Raw genomic sequence first — 20,792 nt, 5'->3', positions numbered from 1 at the left:
GTATTAAACAGAGAACTAGCACTCTTGTATTTTGGTGGGGGCAGGGCTTGCATTGCATGCGCGATGATGAGTGTTTTGAGCGCGCGTGAGAGAGAGAGGGACACGTGGGAGTGGGTGAGAAGAGAAGAATCCTTGATGTTTAAGATGAGATCAGAGTCGGTTATAGTTTGGTGTGTAATGAAATTCTCCTCCTTGTATTAGAGCATGTAGTAGTAGGTTTTAGCTAAAGTTATTACTACGGTGTTGGTGTGAGGGGCATGCAGCGAGTTCCAAATTAGAATGATGGATGGAGTGGGTAGATGGATAAGATGATGGAGTGCTGGGTGGGAAGGAGAGGAGAGGAGAAGAAGGAGGAAGAAGAAGCGGTTATTCATGATGCAGGTGGGTGGGTTGTGGGGTCCCCCCAGAAACCTCTGAGCTTGTGTTATGCACTATGCACTTCTGACACAGCAACCAAAGAAACTACCATGCTGCTGCACATTTTATGATATCATCCCGGCCCATTCCCCACCACACTGTTTTTTCCACTTCCACATAACTAGCTCTTTCATTATAATGAAGAAACTCAACACCAAAAAGTGGAGCTTATTACCATCTTCAATTCGTGCCTAGTCACCTTGATAATGATGCACCACCATACAAGCGAGTCAGCCACCGACCAATTAAATAACTGTCAATTCTTAATATCTGGGTTTATCCGAAGAATCACAATTATTTTTGGATCTTTGAAAGATTAATATTCCGCCGTCAACGCTGTAAAAATTTGGAACCCAAGTGGTCCAAAGGAATGGGCAAAGCATACATAAACATAGGGTACCCTACACCACTGTGTTGATGAGGGGTCCCTTGAGTTGAAGTTGCAGCCCATAATATTTGCCAAAAGAGGTGAAGAAGAGATCATGGTCATGGACTAAGGCTAAGCTCATAGGGACAACAACATCGTCACCCTTTTTTAATGTGACACAGCAGCGCAGATAGCGACGCCACCCATGTTACACACACTTAACAAACCCCCCCCCCCTTCTCCCCCAAAAACCAGCCACATGGCCACTTTTTGTTACCCGCAAGTCTTATCCGATTGAGGACGGCTATATAGATCAAACGATGTCATTGTAATCTATCATATATCATGTTTACGTTCTCTTATTTTGTGGTCCTTCTTTCCTCTTGGCGTGTAGTTTTCAATGCTTAACTTGCCCTATTCAAACCTCTGACGTCTGAACTTGTTCTCCTGTGCAGCATTAATGTCTTTGCTTCCCCACCCCCTTACCCAATTCAGTTTCAAATCCACTGTGTTGTTTTATGATGCTGAAGTGAACCATTAAAACTTTGTTATGATGATACATATGTATACAGTGTAATGTACATGGTGATTGATGTGTGAGGTCAGAGTAGGTTTGAGTGGCCAAGAAAAGAGTTTGTTGTTTGTTGCAACTTGCAACTTGCAACTTGCATTGCATTGCATGATGATCATAATTGATTGTGAATTGTAATGACGTTGCATGTTTAGAAATGCTTTGATATTGTGCCATCAGATTTCCCACGATCTTTGCCATTTATATTCACTTTCGTGCCACACCCGTAATCCTAATAAGTGCCTTTTTTGTCAACCAAACCGGACTAATACTATTATTTTGGCATTTTATTTGGACCAGCTTCTACTTGTATTATATTCATTGTCCTGCATACATTCTTCAACATTGTCTTAAAATTTAGAATATGAATTTTCAGCTCAGATAATTGCAGCAACATTGTTTTCAGACTAAGGATGCATAAGTAGTTCAGCAAATATGTGGGGATGGCATAAACATTTACTCTTTTATTCACTAGTAAATGTCTTTTTCGGTCCTGATCATTTGTCTCAAGAACATAGTACCTCTTCACAATTTGAATATTCTTAATTGATTCCAAATCATCCAAGTAACTGGTCTAAGCGGCTTCTGATATCTCAACAGGTCATTGTTTACAGAGATTGTTTAGATCAATTCCTTGATGACAGAGACTAATTAAAAGTTTTTGAATTGTGGAGAATAACGACTTTTTGGACAAATGATTAGGTATCAAAAAGATTATTTACTCATTATTTATTTTATATTTTCTTCAATGTAAAAAACAATCTTCCCAACTCAAATCCACATCTTGTAGATAAAAGATTTGAGTTGTCATTATCTCAAAACATAAACTTGACTATTGAGTCATTTTACTCATCAGTATGATATGGCATAAGGAATTGTTATCATTATCACATGCATTCCATGATATCATGGCAAATCAAAATCTTCTGCATGTCACACAATTTGATATAATTTACTCTGTTAGCCGCAAATGTTAGTGCTCAGAATTTGCAGCAGGGGAAGCATATCTTCCGCCATCGACGCTTTCTCGGCAGTCTTCTATCGGCTTTCACCATCTTCACAGGGCTTCCCTTCCATTCTGGGGAGATTCTGTTTTCATGCACAAGCCAAAAACTATGATCAAGTTATTTGCATTGTGGAAGAGGAACTAATTAAATCATTGAAAAAAAAAGAAGATAAAGCTGAATATATTTACATGGGAAAAGTGAATGAGTTACTGCTTATGCTGCTGTCATTAGATTGATGAGAAGCCATTTCAGATTTTGAAGTATCACAAGAAGTTTCATCTGGATCATTATCTGTTTGTAGATCAAAGCTTTTTCCTGAACTTGTTAGTGTTTGTAAGTTCCCTATAGGAGGAATAGTAGACAAGTTTGTGGCTTTAGGAAATTGTTGATACTCTGCATAATGTGGATACTCCTTTCTGCTGCTAATTGTTCTTGAGAATGAATTCATCTGCCAATGCTTGAGACTGAAAGATCTCGAAAACTCATCGTCTCGGAAAATCTAAGAATTTCGAAAGACAGAGGGAAGAACAATGTAAAACAACTGGTTCATGAGATACCCTTATTAATTCTTATGACTAAAGTAGAGTTTGTTTTATTAGTCCTTCATGAACTGAATTTTTAGATTGTTTAATGGTGCCAAATCCATATTGAATTTCTATTTACTATATGATAGTAGCAAAACCATTGAACATTGAATGTTTTGATTTAAAAGTAGAGTGTGATGATGGAGAATATTTCTTTTATTTGTGAATTTTAGCATATGACAAATCTATGCCAGAAGCTTATTGCAGAGTTTATAACTTTGGATGATTTATCCTTATCAATATATTATTCAATTATAGTATCATGTTACAGAATGTGAAATTATGAAAAATATTGTTAGCTGAAGTGAAACACTTTGAAATGCAGAATTTGCTCTGTGTCCGATATATAGCAACCATCTGATGAATATTGCTCTTTCCTCATTATTCAACATTTTCCCTAAGAAACTTACATGCATTAGGTCACGTGTACAAGCTGAAAACACACCAACCTTTAACAAGAATATGAAGTTAATACTTGAATTTTATATGTTATAATTCCAAACTAGAAGAAGAGCCTGAAACAATAGTTGAGTTGTCTTTTTGTGATCTTTAAGTCACGGATTTAAGCAATTTATATTATCTTATTTGAATGTAGTTCCTGTTTTAATGCAGGATGTTTGTACAGTAGACTGCCTTCTAATTCTAAGCACATAAATCTCCTATTTCTACTAAAATTATTCTTTTATGAAAAATAGAGGTATTTTTTACACTGTTTAACAACATTATGGAATCAAATTGCATATTTTTAAAATTCAAGCACATGAATTGAAAAAATATTATAAAAACAGAACGAATAAACAGACTTAAGTACATAATCTGACTAATTGAACTGCTAACATATTATTTCACATGGATATCTCATTATCTAACTGTTATATTTGGCATATGATTAAAAAAAAAAAGAAGACAAAAACATCAAAATCAGTGAACACAAGACATAGATACCAATATCAGAATAATTATAGTCTTATTAGGTGGCAATATCATTAAAAATAAACTCTTCCTAAGCAAAGAGATTAAGTGTCCAAACATAAGAATTAACATTTCTAACCTCTCCTAGTGCCTCTGACGTCTTCCTCTTTGTGGGGTGTTCACTTGAACTCTCATAAGTTGTGTTCACATTCACATCCTTAATGCATGTAGGTGTAAATTCTGATCTACTTGAATTGGATGAATCACTTTTGAAGCCAGAGAAACATGGTGTGTTTTGATCCAATCTACATTCTCCTAACACACACTTTCCTTTTGTTGAATCTCCTCTGTCAATGCAAATATCCTTCACAAACTGTTTATGATCCTCATACAGAAAAACAACAAGCTCTGGCACATCATAATCCTTAACAATTTTTGCTTCATTCAATGAACACACCCGCCGCCCCGGTACCGGAGACTCCCTTATGAGAAATCCATGACCCTCTTTTGAATCCATAACCTTTCTCAGATTTGTTCTTTTGTCACTGGATTTGAAAATGAAAGACTGGTGATCATAGACAAAAAAATTGCATGGTGAAAATGACTACTTACCCATGAAAGTTAAAATTGTCAATTACTTTGTTACCTTGATCAGTTCAATCAACTTCTATTAGAACCTAATCACAATCACAGTGTAGTGAGTAAGAATCATAGGAGCAAAATGAAGAACTGCAGATTGAATGGACTTTTCAGTCACAATCATGCATGTGCAAATAAAGGAAAATCTTAGAGTTACATGCGGGCATCAACCTTTGAATTTAAAGAGAAAAATCCAATCTTCTTAAACTTAAACTAACACTAGATTATTTAGATAGCTTTAATCCTAGCACACGGCTCATCCGAGATTCGTTTCGATTTTTATTAATGATTTACCAAAATTCATTGATTCGGAGAGTGAAGGGTGTTATCAGAACTTATGGTATAATAACTTTCCATGTTAGTATACTTGATGAGATTTGTTGTTGTCCTACTTGTTAAACTATTCATTATTATTATTATTATAAAGATTTAACTAATTTGTCTCCTAAGGACATATTTTAAAAATATAATAATAAATTTTTTTTATAGTATGCTTAATATATGTTTTTACTTCTTAGTGTACAAATTAATAAAACTCTTATTTTAAAAATAAATGAAAAAAAAAAAGAAATTATAAACAAACACAAAGAACAAGAAAATAATCAAAGAAAATGAATTGTGGTTCTAATTAATTACCCGGTACTAGTGCGCTTAGCAAAAACATTCTCATGTCTGATAAATGTTTCTTCATTGTTCCAATGTTTCTGTTCTGTGTGCACTAGGAAGAGAGACCATACAAGTTTGAACATGAAGATGGTGTCTTCTTGTGTGTGCATAGATTTCATTGGGAATTAAAAATAAAGTGGGGGAGTGAATCAAAAGCTAAGTCACATGTATGGAATAAAGATGTAGTAATTGATATTCCCTAAGAAGATTGATATATTTCCATTTCCTTCAATGAGTTCATACCATGAGATATTGAGATGCATATCATCATCCAGACCTATTGCCAGCAAAGTTTCTTGTTAGAGAAGAAAAATAAAAGCCATTTTTGGGTCCACCTTTCATTCCTTAATATTCATCATCATCATCATATTGATTATTGATGGTGGACTTGGTTCAGAGCCTCAAATTCTGATTCCAATCAAATCTAATATTACAAAATAATAATATTTAAAAAATGTTAGATTAAGAGAAGTACAATATTCCTATTTTATTAGGAAAGAATAATTAAAATCTGAATTAGAATAACTGAACCTAGCCCAAAGTGTGTAATCAAAGTGACATCAAAACTCATAAAAAATATCCTTATCATTCAAGGATATATAAAAGGGAAAAAAATCTTATCCCTTCATAGAGTTAGTCTAATTTAATTCAAATTAGTCAAATTTAAATACATTATGGTAAGAGAAAAGTATAATAAGAATTTAATCGTAAGGGGATAATTAGGTTTCTAAAAATTTTAACTTCGTACTAATTAATTTTTGAAAAAAAATACTAATTTGATCTTTTAAAGTAATAAACGATAGACACATTATATCCTTTTATTTATTTATTATATAAAACTTAAGTATGATACTTATATATACTGTTAACTATTATGACGTGTCTATTTATGAAATATCTAAATGTATATAATAATTTTACGAGAAAAACTTCACATGTTTTGGTAGGATTTGTGGTAAATAAAGAGTAGTTTATAAGAGTTATATGAAAACTCAAAAGATAATGAATGTTTTATTGTCTAAAACTACATCATTTTTATGTTCATGTAACACACATCACTGTAAATAATAAAATACATGTGCAATTTCATTTCATTTCGTACTATTTATTGACGGAAGAACATCTATGTCTAGTATTTACTATCGTAAATGATTTAATTGATACTTTTTTTTTCTTCAAATACTAATTAGTCTAAAGTCAAACCTTTGAAAATCTAATTGTCATTTTACTAATTTTAATACAATTAAAAATGACAAAGAACATATAATTCTAGATTTTGACACTATTTTATTTAGACTCTATTCTAGTTATATTTGTGCATATTGAAAAGCTTTGAACTAGTCTAAGAATAAAGATTCAACCCCGTCCTTATTCATTTTTATGATAGACAAGGCGTTTTTTGCCCCAAAAAAAATATTTGGATTCTCAACCTTTTTTATTTTTGGATAATACGATCCTTTATTGAAAAATCCGTTAAATAGTAACTAAAATTAGTTTTGTGGAATTTTATTTGTGATCTCAATAATATGATCAATTATGACCACTACTACTACCAGTCTACCACCTTTTTCATTCTCATCATTATCACTCTTACCTTTACTATTTTTAGTGTGTAATCATACTTTATCACTATCGTTATCTTTTCTACTGTCATTATCACGAATACAAATATTATCAGCATTTAATGTTATCTTATTTTATTTTTTGTTTGATGCTATTTTTTTAAAAGATATTCATACTACAATTACTTTTTTTTTTGCAACATCATTTTTAGAGCCATGGATTCCTTACTCCCACATTTTTGTAGGAGTATCATTAACCTTCATAAAAATAATTATAAAATATACTCTATTTTGTTTGGAAAATTTATTAATTATATTTTGACCCCTCAATTTATTGGTTTTTAACTTTTCTTCCTTTCCCTTTTTTTGGGTACGAGAAACTGAGAGAGATTAGAGTTCTTGGAGAGCATCAACCAGATTGAAGCCTTTTTTTTCCTTCCCTAACTCTTCCCTCACTCTCCCCTTCCCTTAGAGTTCTTGGAAAATCCTAACTATGCCCTCCCCTTTCTTTTTTATTTCAGATACAGGGGCATTCAGAGAAGAGAAGCAGCTAGGATTTTCATCCAACTTCAATTCCTGCCATCCTCATCCTCTTCCTCTGCTACAAATTTTCACGCCCTACTTCCGCCGCCGCGCCACGCCTCCGCCACTGCCGTGCCCTGCTTCTGTATGTTCTCCAATTTTTAGGCTGCATAGCAAATGCTTTGTTGATAATCTGTTTCCCTGTCTCCTTATTTTGAAGTGAAATATGTAGTTTGTGTTTTCTTTCTCTTGTTAATCTATATTCATAGGATGTGATTTGGTGGAGATGTATATGAATAGAGCAAAATCGTTGCATATTTGATAGAATAAATTATAGTTCTTTTTACTACTGAAACTATTTAGTCTTTAAGTTCAGTTGTCTGTCTGTGTGTGTAGCCAAATATAATACCTAGAAATTTGATATTGCTCCACTAATTTTTCCTACCAGAGTTGTCTGCTTGTCATTACTATTGCTTTGATTCCTAAACCAATGTGTTGTTTTTGACCTTGTGTGTGTAACACCAAGAAATTTGATATTGCTCCACTAGTTTTTTCTACTGGAGTTTTCTACCTGTCATTACTATTGCTTTGATTCGTAAACCAATGTGCTATTTTTGATCTTTTGGATGACTCTAATTGAAAACTTGAACCATACTGCAGTATGATGTTAGCTTTTAATATCTCTACTTATGACATTTTCACTTTGCTAGATATTTGAAGCAGCAAGCATCTTTGGCAAATAGATCGTTATCCAAGTATCATTTTTTTAATACATATTTCTACAAGAAGCTTCAGGAGGCTATTTCGGTTAAGGTAATATATTATCTTTATGCACATGCATAGCTGTATTTATGTCATTGTGTGCATGTATGGCAATAATTTTTTAATTATTTGCAAGTAGAGTTTAGATGTTTAAGATCATCATATTCTTAATTGTTCTATTCTAAAAATAATATGCCCTTTACTGGCTGCTGGTTTGATTGATAGCTGATAACGTATTAATGATGTTTAACTTCTGTTATTAAATATGTTTTTTCTTGATAGTTTTAAAGGAAACATTCAATTGATCACCATACAAGTGCAAATGATGAAGTGGTTTCATGAAGGAGGAGAAAATCATGATGATCATAGAAAAACTAACATGGCTTTATATCTACAGAAAGTGATCATATAAATTAGTAGACTTCCACATTCCATTGCTCTGCATTCTTCAATTGCCTTTTGTATTCAGTCCAATCAATGCCTACAACACAAAGAACACACAGAGAAAAAACTTGATTGATCATGGTGTGTTCTTTGTGTTGTAGGCATTGATTGGACTGAATACAAGAGGCAATTGAAGAAGGAAGAACCATGAAATGTGGAAGTCTACTAATTTATATGATCACTTTCTGTAGATATAAAGCCATGTTAGTTTTTCTATGATCATCATGATTTTCTCCTCCTTCATGAAACCACTTCATCATTTTGAGGGTCATACAAATAATATAGATGAAGGCAACATTGTTTTATTTATCAGTTTCCTACCATATCTTTTGTGAGGATTTCTTTAATACCATATAGTTTCCTTAATGATTAAAATTATAGTTTCGACACAGTATAGTTATAAAGCAATAATTTGTTTTCAGTAAGCTATTTTGTATCACTTTTGAGACATTTAAATTTAAATTGAAACTAAATTTGATTTCACAAACATTAGAAACATTCAGTAGTGTTGGTGCTTGAAGGTGGTCAATATAAGGGTCAACTTGGCCATCAATAAATGAGTTTATGGTGGCTGGAGATCATGCTAAACCCCTTTAAGCTAGCCAAGCAAAGTTTCTTAATTGAATATCTTATTCTTGTTTAAATGAACTATGATTTAAATTGTTTCAATGGAACCAAATTTAGGTGCTCAACTGCTCACGGAAACTATATGCATATATAATCAATGAGAAAAATGCTATTTCAGATAGAATTTTTAGTTATTAGCAAAGCTAATCTTAACAAATTATTTTGTTATTTGTCAATTATCAGTCTATAATTAGGAGTTTTAATTTATCTTTTTATTAAATATCAAGGAAAAAATTATCTTTATAGTGATTTTTAATTCAAATAAGTATAAATATCAAATTTCCAATTGACTTGTATATAAGAAAAAATCTTTATTCAAATATCTGGGTTTAACGTTATCTTGTGATATGAATTAGCAATCTGGTATATCCAAGAAAAAATCTGGCCAACAGATTATTATTTTTACCAAAACAAACGAAAGAATCAAGATCTGGAATATCTCTTGGAATCATAAAATCAACGAGGCATTCTGTAATTTGCTTGTTCTTAGTACTGTAATGATGCCTTGATCTCATTATCCAATTATCTTTATTTGATTATTGTCTTAGTGATAAGTTGGAATTTCTGATGAGAAACAAACAATTTGCAAACCCAGCAGCTTAGTCAGATCATGGCTTCTCCTTCAAACTCACCACAATGTTGCAATGCGGATCCTTCTCAAACATCCAAAGATCGATTGTTATTTTGTTTGACAAAAAGTTCAAGCGGGTGTGATGAAATTACTTTCAGTTCCTTTTTCTCGACAATTGACCGACATCCTTATCAAATCTTCCTCCACTCAATCGTTTCATGCTAATCTTTTCAAATTGAAAATTCTTAACCTATATCATCTTCAGCTTGTGGGGGCATATTAAATCGACTATCTTCATATATCCAAAAACAAACTCAAAAAACATAATCAGCATTTCCTTCCTTTCTACTACTATTTTTCATCACATGTTTCTATTCTCATATATTATTCTAAAAATAGTGAGTCATCATAATTCTGTTAGTCATTAGAAATCTCATAGATTTTAAAAGATTTAATGAGTAGTAGATTTTACATAAATTGTATATATATTGCACTCACCTTCTCTGTTTTTTAATAAGAAAATAGAAACACATTTTCTTCTCTATATATATCATCGTTATTTACGGAAATAAAATATATAGGTTATGAATAATTTATATTAACCGATAAAGTAAAGGAAACTAGTAATATAAAATTGTAATATATAGAAAGATAAATTAGTGTAAAAACTAATGAAACATAGCTTAGTAATTTGTCTTTCAAAAAAAATATTAAAAATATCTAAAAAGATAATTCCTCATTCCCAAATGTCTTCATGCTCCCTTCCACCTTGGTCCTATATTGCCAAGCATTTTCTTGTATTACGAGATACAAATCGTTGTACTCCTCTAAAACCATATCCACGGCAAGTCTCATTCGTGTGGAGTCGTTAATCTGCTTAGAGCACCAACAATATAATTCTAATTAGAAGTGTGTTGAAAAAATTATGTTAAAAATACTTTGTTATAAATATGACCTGAATATTGAAATCATCTTGTAAAGTACATTCTCTCATCCAATTGGTCACCCAAACTCCACTGTCATGCCTAAGATATAAAGCATTCCACAAATAGTTATTGTATCCATATAAGATATAAACTATTGAACAAGTAATAATATTTAAGAGAAAAAATTAAATATTAGACTTACGATCTATTTTTTTGAGTGGGTAGGCCAAAAGGTGTGATAGGCCAAAAGGTGGAGCAATCTATAACTTTAGACTTATTATCATTAAAAATATGATCATCTAACATCGCTTCTAAATAAGTTGCTTGTACAAGAGTAAATTCATGACACAAAAAAAAGTGAATTGTAAATGAGTTAAATTGAATAAGAGTACTAGTTACAACAAATGGTTATTTAAATTGTTAAGTTGTTAAGTGATTCTAAATCATTGAGTACTGATTTAGAACAAATAATTACCACTTTAATTGCGTTCCTTTTGCGTTGTTGATGTTTTCCGACACAAGACAGTGAATCCAATATGATTAGGCGACGACTCGTAAAGTCAACAATAACCAAATACCAATGTAGTTCCTCACAGATAGGGATAAACACCTGCGATAAACCTTAAACCATTATAAACACTAAAAAAATATAATAGTACATTAATGAAAAACAAATTGGTCACTCATACCCTAATGACGTGGCTAATTTTCAGTGACATATATGCTCCAAGGAAATCAAAGATAACCTCTGCCGGTGTATATTTGTCGCTTAAAGCATATCACTGCATACAAATAAATATTGTTAAATGAAAAGATGTTTTCAATTTAACAACTATTTTTGAACTGCTAATTTAATTATACACTTTACTCGTGTGAGTACATAGCATGGTTTAGTCTAAAAAAAAGAACTTCTTTTAAATTAGTATATCCATTCAAACTATTAGACAAAAATATGAACTAATAATTTAGAAATATTATAGGGATAACTTTACTGCAAAATGTGCAGGCATGAACCAGCAAATTGGATCTTCATTCCTACGTCTAAACTAAATACACGTGTCATCATAAGTGCCACCAGATTTATAACCTACAATATGTTAAAATTATATGTAAAACATGTTTATAGGTAAATATAGGCTTAAAAATATAATTATAGGGATAACTATGAAGTGCATTCATAGTAGCACAGAAAACATAACTATAAAAATTTACAGTTAAATAACCCATTCTTCATTTGTTTTTTCTTACCAGTTTTTCTTCTCCCACTATTTCTTTTAATATGAAAATATTATAAGGCAGAAGAGACTTAAAATATATCAAAGAAGAACTAACTACAGAGCATATCAGCCCCTTATTTTAGTCGAACAAGCCATAGTTGTAGTTTCAAGTCAATGTAAAATGAGGTGACACTATAGCCCAAGTATTATATATATTTCTTGACCTTAGAGGGCTTTTCCTATCACAAGAATTGTATTTTCTTCCTATAATAACCTAAAACAAAAGAAAGCACAAAAGAACTTCCACGTAGTCAAGAATTTAATAACTTACAAAATGAAGTTTCACTGCTAAGGAAAAAATTTACTCCTCGTGTACTGGAATCAAAACATAGGCCTTCTAAAATATATTTACACCCTTCCACCACCTTCTGAATTTGACAAAGAATATTGCTCTGTCATTTTGCTATATCATTTAATGGGAAAATGAATTAGAGAACATACTAAAAATTAACACTCCAAAATGCCTAAGTTGCTAGGTTAAGGCACGTGGATGCAGTTTGTCTCTTATACCCTCCCTCAAATAAAAAAGCCTTTAGGCTTGAAATGCAGACAATACCCAGCTGAAATTTAACTGTTAATAAGAATAATAATTACACCTATTATTCACTTGTTCTCTATCATGCATTCTAACTAATGAACTATCAAATATCCCACTCCAATTTCTAGATTACTTTCCCCATAGTAACTTGACGTTAGGATTTTTGCCAGTAAAGAATATCATAAAAACAGTCGCGTTGTAGATATAGTCTCTAAACCGACAAAAATTCCTTCGTACAAACGTTTTGGTTGTCACAAGTAACAAACCCCTTTGAAATTGATAACCGAGTATTCAAACCTCGGGTCGTCTTCTCAAGGAATTGCAGGGAGGTATGTTCTTATTATTGGTTATGAGTTTTGTAAACTGGGGTTTTGAAAGTGAGGAAGCAGTATGTTGAATGATAATAAAAATAAATAACTATAAAATAAACTCTTGGCAAGGTATTAGAACTGGAGGTCCTATCCTTATCAGTTGTGATGAAATTTGGATTTTAATCTCACTTTGTTAACCTCTACTATGAAGGTAGTCAAGTGGATTAATTAGCTTAATCCTCAGGTTCTAGTCAATTTCGATGGAAAGACTAGAGTTATTGGAGCAACTCTCAATTTCAACCACTCCTTTATTTGACAGCTCAAGCGTTACCAATTACTTAACCAAAGCCAAAAGGAAGAAAATATCTAAATTAAAAAGCATCAATATAAATAAAGCAAAGCAAAATTAAATCTGAAAATACCTCGAATAAAATACATTCAAAGTAGTAAAATCTAACATGGAGAAGTTCATAAGCCAATTGGGCAACATAAGTCAAATACAAATAAAAGCATTAGAGTATCTGAAGGTAAAAGAGAAATATAAAGTAAAAGGAATATTAAACCTGGGATTGAGAGTCACTCCTAAAACTAAGAGAAATCCTAAATCCTAATCCTAAGAGAGAGGAGAGAACCTCTCTCTCTAAAAATGACATCTACTCCTAAAATTATGAATTTTGAAAAGCTTTTTATGAATGGATGCATTCTCCCACTTTATAGCCTCTAATATGTGTTTTCTGGGCAACAAACTGGGTCAAAAACAGTCCAGAATTCGCTGGTTTCGAATTTTGCCACGCTGGTTTTTCGTCACTGCGAGCGGCCGCATGGATCACGCGGTCGCGTTACCTAGCATCAGGGGAACTATAGCATATTACATATCAAATCGAAACCCCGGACGTTAGCTTTCCAACGCAACTGGAACCGCATCATTTGGACCTCTATAGCTAAAGTTATAGCCATTTGAGTGCGAAGAGGTCAGGCTGGACAGCTTAGCAATTTCTCCGACTTCTTGTATTCCTTCCACTTTTGCATGCTTCCTTTTCATCCTCTGAGCCATCCCTGCCCTGTAATCTCTGAAATCACTTAACACACATATCAAGGCATCTAATGGTAATAAGAGAGGATTTAATATTAGCAAATATAAGATCAAAGAAGCATGTTTTCCATCAAAGCACATAATTAGGAAGGAAATATAAAACCATGCAAATAGTATGAATAAGTGGGTAAAGAGTAGATAGAAACCACTCAATTGAGCACAAGATAAACCATTAAATAGTGGTTTATCAACCTCCCCACACTTAAACAAAAACATGTCCTCATGCTAAGCTCAAGAGAAACTATAAAGGAATGAAGAGGAATGGTATGAAATGCAACCTATGAATGCAACTACATGCTAAATGCTTTTACTTACTTGGTTAAAAATAAATAAGTTCTCCAAGACAAACATAAATCAAATTCCACTAATTCAAATTATACAATAAAAAGCAAGTAAACTTGTAAGAAGATAGCTTATGAAAGCAGGAAACATAGAATTAAGCACTGAACCCGTACTGGTAGTGTATATCACTCTAACTCTCAAGTGTCTAGGGTCAATCACTCTATTCTTTCCTAGTCATGCTCTCTAAAATTTGTTCTTCACCTAACCAATCGACATTATTTAATGTACCAATGCAAACATCATGAGGTCTTTTCAAGGTTGTAATGGGGCTAAGGTAAAGGTGAGGATATATATATGGTTAAGTGAGCTAGTAAAGTGAATCCTTGATTAGTCTAAGATCTCACCTAACATATACATACTTTATACAATTTTAAGATACTTTACCTAACTACCCAAATTTTTCCCACTTTTGTATTACATGCTCATGTATCAAACTTATTTTTGAATTTTGTCCCATGTGCATTGATTCTTTTTATTTTGCATTTGGGGTAATATATATTTTTTTCATTTTTCTCTCTCTTTCTTTTTTTTATTATTATTTATTTATTTATTTATTTATTTTGTATCCCCTTATTTAATTACTTAATATATTTTTCTTCAATGCATATGGTAATTTAATTATTTTGATTTCACATGAGCATGCTTCCCAAATTTTCAAATGACTTATTCAATTTAATTCCCTACTTTTTCATATCATCCCATGTTCCCATAAAATTCTCCACACTTAAATTTTACACAATATCTATCTTAAGCTAACAAAGGATTCAACTTGGGATTCTTATTTTGTTTTTCTACTTAAGGCTAGTAATGTGGTTATAAAATAGAAGGGATTTAAAAGCTCAAAGGGGCTAACAAGGGTGATGTAAAAGGTAGACTAATTTTGGAATAAGTGAGCTAAAATCAAACAATGGCCTCAATCATATGCAAGCATGTAAATACACTAAATATTGGACATATAGAATGGAACAAAGTAAAGATTACAATCATAGAGAAGGGAACACACAGGAATAAAATTTCTATGGTTAAATAATGTTACCATATAAATAAGCTCAAATCTCACAGGTTGTGTGTTCTTTGGCTCAAAAACCATGTTTCAAATACAACTTCAAACAAATTTAACACAAAAAAATTTTTCAATTTAAATTAGTGAAATATTAAAAAAAAAATTTTTGAAAAAGAAAATATTACTTCAACCAAGTAGTAACTAAATGCATAAAATCAAATAAACATGCAATTAAATATGCAAATGTAACAATTAACAAAGAAAATAAAATAAAAATTTTGGTGTTGAGTCAGAAAATAACTAACCAATGGAGATTGGTATCGACCTCCCCACACTTAAAGATTGCACCGTCCTCGGTGCATGCTGAGATGTGCAGGTGGACGGGTTGCTCCAACTGACGCTTGTAGATGGAGGTGTCTTAGTTGGAGATCTCTTGGTTCCTTTCCTTGCTGGTGTCTTGTCAGTGACCTTCTCTTTTTCTTTCTTGGTACCCATGCCTAAGGAGGAAGAAAAAGGAAGAGTGTAAAATATAGAAAACTAAGACTGGAAGCAAGAAAATTCCAAGTGATAAGGAATGCCAAAGGAAAGATGATAGCCCAACTACATGGTACCTATAACATGTAGGAAAGACAACAATAAAGATCAAAAGGGGCAATTCAAAATAATTAGATGCAAGAGGATAAAAACATGCAAATAATAGGCATGAAAAGCATAGCTCAAGCATAAATGTGCCAAATTAAAGAGCATGTGTAATGATGACAATTGTGAATGATAATCTCAAATACATTGGGTGTGCAAGTTAAAAATAGGGATGAAAATAATGTAATCCAAATGTATATGAGAACCGTAAGTAAATGTCAATTGTCAAATCTCTTCTCCGAGTAGCCACGTGCTCAAATAAAATGAGGCACTTATCCAAATAAAACTCCAACACCAATGAGAATAATGTAATGAATGAAATATGCAAATAAATGAAGTAAAATAAAATGAGAGGGAAAAAGGATGAGAAGAAAAAAAAGAAAGTGAGAAAGGAGAGAGAAGGAAGAAATTAGGATTAGAAAAGAGAAGATAAGAAAATTGGCACTAATATGGATAGGTTGTTCGACGCTGGCGACGCGGTCGCGTGGGGGACGCGGTCGCGTGGTGCGCGATAAGGTTGGGTGACGCGGATGCGTGGGGCACGCGATCGCGTGACTTGATTTGTGCTAGTGGCGCGAGTGCAGCCTCGCGGTCGCACAACTCTCTGTTCAAAACTCTTTTTGCCAAAATTCTGGGTGACGCGATCGCGTAGTTGACGCGGTCGCGTGAATGGCCATCATGGGGATATGACGCGGACGCATGAGGCACGCGTTCGCGTGGTGAGGCTTGGGCTTCCAACACGAGTCCAGCCCAACTCCAGCTCAACTTTCGGCCATGCACCTGGTTGACGTCGATTTTCAGGTTGCACGGCCGTGTGGGTGACGCGGTCGCGTGGGAGGCCATTATTCCCAGGTGACGCGGACGCGTGGGGCATGCGTCCGCGTGGGTGGAATTGTGCCATTGGCACACCTCCAGCGCTGCTCCTGCGAAACTCTCTGTTCATATTAATATTATCTCCCATCTCCTTGCGACGCGGACGCGTCGCTGATGCGGTCGCGTCGCGTGCTCGCTTTTTTTTTTTTTTTAATCTGAAAAATGAAGAATGCAGTGTTAATATGAATGTGATGCAAAACTCCAGGTTCAATATAATAAAATAAAACTAGAAAACAAATAAAACTAAATAAAAATGAAAAAATGAACAATCATACCATGGTGGCTTGTCTCCCACCTAGCACTTTTAGTTAGAGTCCTTAAGTTGGACATTTGGTGAGCTTCCTGTTATGGTGGCTTGTGCTTGAACTCATCCAGGAATCTCCACCAATGTTTGTATCTCCAGTAACCTTCGGGGTCCCAAACTAGGCGCAGAAAGCCTTCAAGTAAGTTAAAGCAAGTGACAAGGCCCCAAGAGTGGTGATTGATAGAATGGATTCCGGGGTCCCAGACCTTGCCTTTGCACCCGTCTTTTGGTTGAGCAATATTGTTCCCTCCGGATGGTAAGCAGTCTGAATTCTCACGTAAGCGGCCAAACAACTTCCTAGACCCATTCAGTTGAGCTTTACACCAACCTTTGCATTCAAACTTTGAGCACACAACCATGTTGAACCTTGCTTGACAATTCTTATCACTGGCCATCTTTCTCTTTCTCTTAATGCCACAAAGAGCTCTAAGTTGACCATCCGTCTCCAGTAGCCCATATTCAAGTGGGATTAGAAAGCTATGGGATATGAATTTTACCCACTTGAATGTTGTGAAGGATGATGGCAACTTAGGGGGAGGTATTTTTAATGAAATTGCAAGCTCCACTCCCTTGTGCTCTTCTCTGATAATTACCACCTCTTTGCAAGCTTCTTCAATTTCAACCTCTTCCTCTTGGTGGCTTTCTTCCAATTCAATCTTCTCTTCATTGCTTTCCAAGGGCATGGGAGGTTGTGCTTCTTCTTCTTGAATCTCCATCTCTTGATCAACCTCTTCTAAGTCTTCAAATGTGATATGCCTTGGAGGTTGTACACCCTCCTTAGCATCAATTTCAAACGTCTTGGAAGGGGGTTCTATGACTGGACTTTCCCATGGAGGTTCTGCATCTCCTAAGTCTTCAACCACTTCTTCTTCTTCTTCTTGAACAATGACAGCTTCTTCTACTTGTTCTAGTACGAATTCATTCTCTGTCTTGTCCACTAGGGTTTCTGGTATCTCCTTCATGCTACGCTCTTCACTAGACTGTCCACATGGAGCTGTGGCTGATCCTTGTATATTTGAGCGCCTAGAAGCCCATTGAATTAATGCTTGCCCCAGTTGTTGAACGGTTGCCTGAAATTTAATTATTGTTTTCCTTAGGCGAACCTCTGCTTCTCGGGTTGTCGGACTTGGACATGATACAAAAGAAAGTGGTGGTGGTTGGGAGTGATTGGATTGGAATTGGGGTGGTTCTATATATGGTTCATATGGCTCATAAGGTGGTTGGTATGGTGGTTGAGGGTTAGGGTCATATGGAGGTGAATGGCAGAAAGGGGCTTGTGAGTTTGGTGGTCCAAAGTTATGTTGAGGAAAGGGTTCATAGGCATATGGTGGTGGTTGTTGATAGTCCATTGGAGGTGGTTGTTGCCATGAGGGTTGATCAAATCCTTGTGGCTCCTCCCATCTTTGATTGTTCCAACTTTGATGCCTGTTCTCATTGTAATTTCTTCTTCCTGCAACATTATTGTAACCAGACTCATAGCCAAAGGGGTGAGAGTTCATAGTAGCAAATAAAAAATTAAAAATAAAAATAAAAATAAATTTAAATTAAAAGGTTATTTAAATTTTGAATCTGAAAATTAAATTTTGAAATTTGATTTTTGAAATAAGATAAGATAAGATAAAAATTTTAAAAATAAAAATCTGAAAATTTTTTTTTAATAACTAAATAAAAACAAATAACCTCTTAATTTATGAAAAAACAAAATTAAAAACAAAAATAAAAACAAATAAACAAGCAAAAATCAAAAAATTATTTACAATAACCAATAATAAGGCACACGTTTGCAATTCCCCGGCAACGGCGCCATTTTGACGTTAGGATTTTTGCCAGTAAAGAATGTCATAAAAACAGTCGCGTTGTAGATATAGTCTCTAAACCGACAAAAATCCCTTCGTACAAACGTTTTGGTTGTCACAAGTAACAAACCCCTTTGAAATTGATAACCAAGTATTCAAACCTCGGGTCGTCTTCTCAAGGAATTGCAGGGATGTATGTTCTTATTATTGGTTATGAGTTTTGTAAACTGGGGTTTTGAAAGTGAGGAAGCAGTATGTTGAATGATAATAAAAATAAATAACTATAAAATAAACTCTTGGCAAGGTATTAGAACTGGAGGTCCTATCCTTATCAGTTTTGATGAAATTTGGATTTTAATCTCACTTTGTTAACCTCTACTATGAAGGTAGATCAAGTGGATTAATTAGCTTAATCCTCAGGTCCTAGTCAATTCCGATGGAAAGACTAGAGTTATTGGAGCAACTCCCAATTTCAACCACTCCTTTATTTGACAGCTCAAGCGTTACCAATTACTTAACCAAAGCCAAAAGGAAGAAAATATCTAAATTAAAAAGCATCAATATAAATAAAGCAAAGCAAAATTAAATCTGAAAATACCTCGAATAAAATACATTCAAAGTAGTAAAATCTAACATGGAGAAGTTCATAAGCCAATTGGGCAACATAAGTCAAATACAAATAAAAGCATTAGAGTATCTGAAGGTAAAAGAGAAATATAAAGTAAAAGGAATATTAAACCTGGGATTGAGAGTCACTCCTAAAACTAAGAGAAATCCTAAATCCTAATCCTAAGAGAGAGGAGAGAACCTCTCTCTCTAAAAACGACATCTACTCCTAAAATTATGAATTTTGAAAAGATTTTTATGAATGGATGCATTCTCCCACTTTATAGCCTCTAATCTGTGTTTTTTGGGCCACAAACTGGGTCAAAAACAGTCCAGAATTCGCTGGTTTCGAATTTTGTCACGCTGGTTTTTCGTCACTGTGACGCGGCCGCATGGATCACGCGGTCGCGTCACCTAGCGTCAGAGAAACTATAGCAAATTATATATCAAATCGAAGCCCCGGACGTTAGCTTTCCAACGCAACTGGAACTGTGTCATTTGGATCTTTGTAGCTAAAGTTATAGCTGTTTGAGTGCGAAGAGGTCAGGCTGGACAGCTTAGTAATTTCTCCAACTTCTTGTATTCCTTCCACTTTTGCATGCTTCCTTTTCATCCTCTGAGCCATCCCTGCCCTGTAATCTCTGAAATCACTTAACACACATATCAAGGCATCTAATGGTAATAAGAGAGGATTTAATATGAGCAAATATAAGATCAAAGAAGCATATTTTCCATCAAAGCACATAATTAGGAAGGAAATATAAAACCATGTAAATAGTATGAATAAGTGGGTAAAGGGTAGATAGAAACCACTCAATTGAGCACAAGATAAACCATAAAATAGTGGTTTATCATAACTTCACATGTCATCTAGAAAGAAGAAAAAATACATTGCAAAAGGGTCATGATACAAGTGATAAACTAATAGTTTATGCTGCCCGAGAAATAGTTCTTCGATCAGTCATTTGCACTTGTATGGTGATTAATTGAATGTTTCCTTCAAAACTATCAAGCAAAAACGTATTTAATAACAGAAGTTAAACATCATTAATACGTTATCAGCTATCAGTCAAACCAGCAGCCAGTAAAGGGCATATTATTTTTAGAATAGAACAATTAAGAATGTGATGATCTTAAACATCTAAATTCTACTTGCAAATAATTAGAACATTATTGCCATACATGCACATAATGACATAAATACAGCTACGTATGTGCATAAAGATAATATATTACCTTAACCGAAATAGTCTCCTGAAGCTTTTTGTAGAAATATGTATTAAAAAATGATACTTGGATAACGATCTATTTGCCAAAGATGCTTGCTGCTTCAAATATCTAGTAAAGTGAAAATGTGATATTAAAAGCTAACATCATACTGCAGTATGGTTCAAATTTTCAGCTAGAGTCATCCAAAAGGTCAAAAACAGCAC

General features: G+C 33.8%; 1 protein-coding gene across 2 annotated transcripts; it reads right to left on the bottom strand.

Moving 5' to 3' along the window:
- Positions 1-1,799: 1,799 nt before the first annotated feature.
- LOC112722624 (uncharacterized) lies at positions 1,800-5,627 on the bottom strand. 2 transcript variants are annotated; one of them, XM_072207288.1, is made up of 5 exons: positions 5,134-5,627; positions 4,497-4,535; positions 3,998-4,403; positions 2,551-2,861; positions 1,800-2,444 (listed from the first exon to the last, which is right to left on the bottom strand). In XM_072207288.1, the coding sequence occupies exons 3-5, from the start codon at positions 4,373-4,375 to the stop codon at positions 2,336-2,338; spliced, it is 798 nt and encodes a 265-aa protein (XP_072063389.1). In that variant the 5' UTR covers positions 4,376-4,403; positions 4,497-4,535; positions 5,134-5,627; the 3' UTR covers positions 1,800-2,335. The 2 variants fall into 2 exon arrangements, with proteins under 2 accessions (XP_072063389.1, XP_025629503.1); XM_025773718.3 differs by having other exon boundaries at positions 4,505-4,535; positions 5,134-5,260.
- Between the last annotated feature and the right edge of the window lie 15,165 nt (positions 5,628-20,792).

Source organism: Arachis hypogaea, chromosome 11 (genome assembly GCF_003086295.3).
Source record: "Arachis hypogaea cultivar Tifrunner chromosome 11, arahy.Tifrunner.gnm2.J5K5, whole genome shotgun sequence".
In the NCBI taxonomy this organism is placed as follows: domain Eukaryota; kingdom Viridiplantae; phylum Streptophyta; class Magnoliopsida; order Fabales; family Fabaceae; genus Arachis; species Arachis hypogaea.
This window is presented reverse-complemented; position numbering and strand designations above follow the sequence as displayed.

Excerpts from the sequence above, each read along its gene's own strand:
- LOC112722624 (XM_072207288.1), bottom strand. The coding sequence starts at position 4,375 with ATGGATTCAAAAGAGGGTCATGGATTTCTCATAAGGGAGTCTCCGGTA. Across the intron at positions 2,862-3,997 it reads CGTCAGAGGCACTAGGAGAG|ATTTTCCGAGACGATGAGTT; the intron begins GTTAGAAATGTT and ends CGAAATTCTTAG. Across the intron at positions 2,445-2,550 it reads AACTCATTCACTTTTCCCAT|AATCTCCCCAGAATGGAAGG; the intron begins GTAAATATATTC and ends GCATGAAAACAG.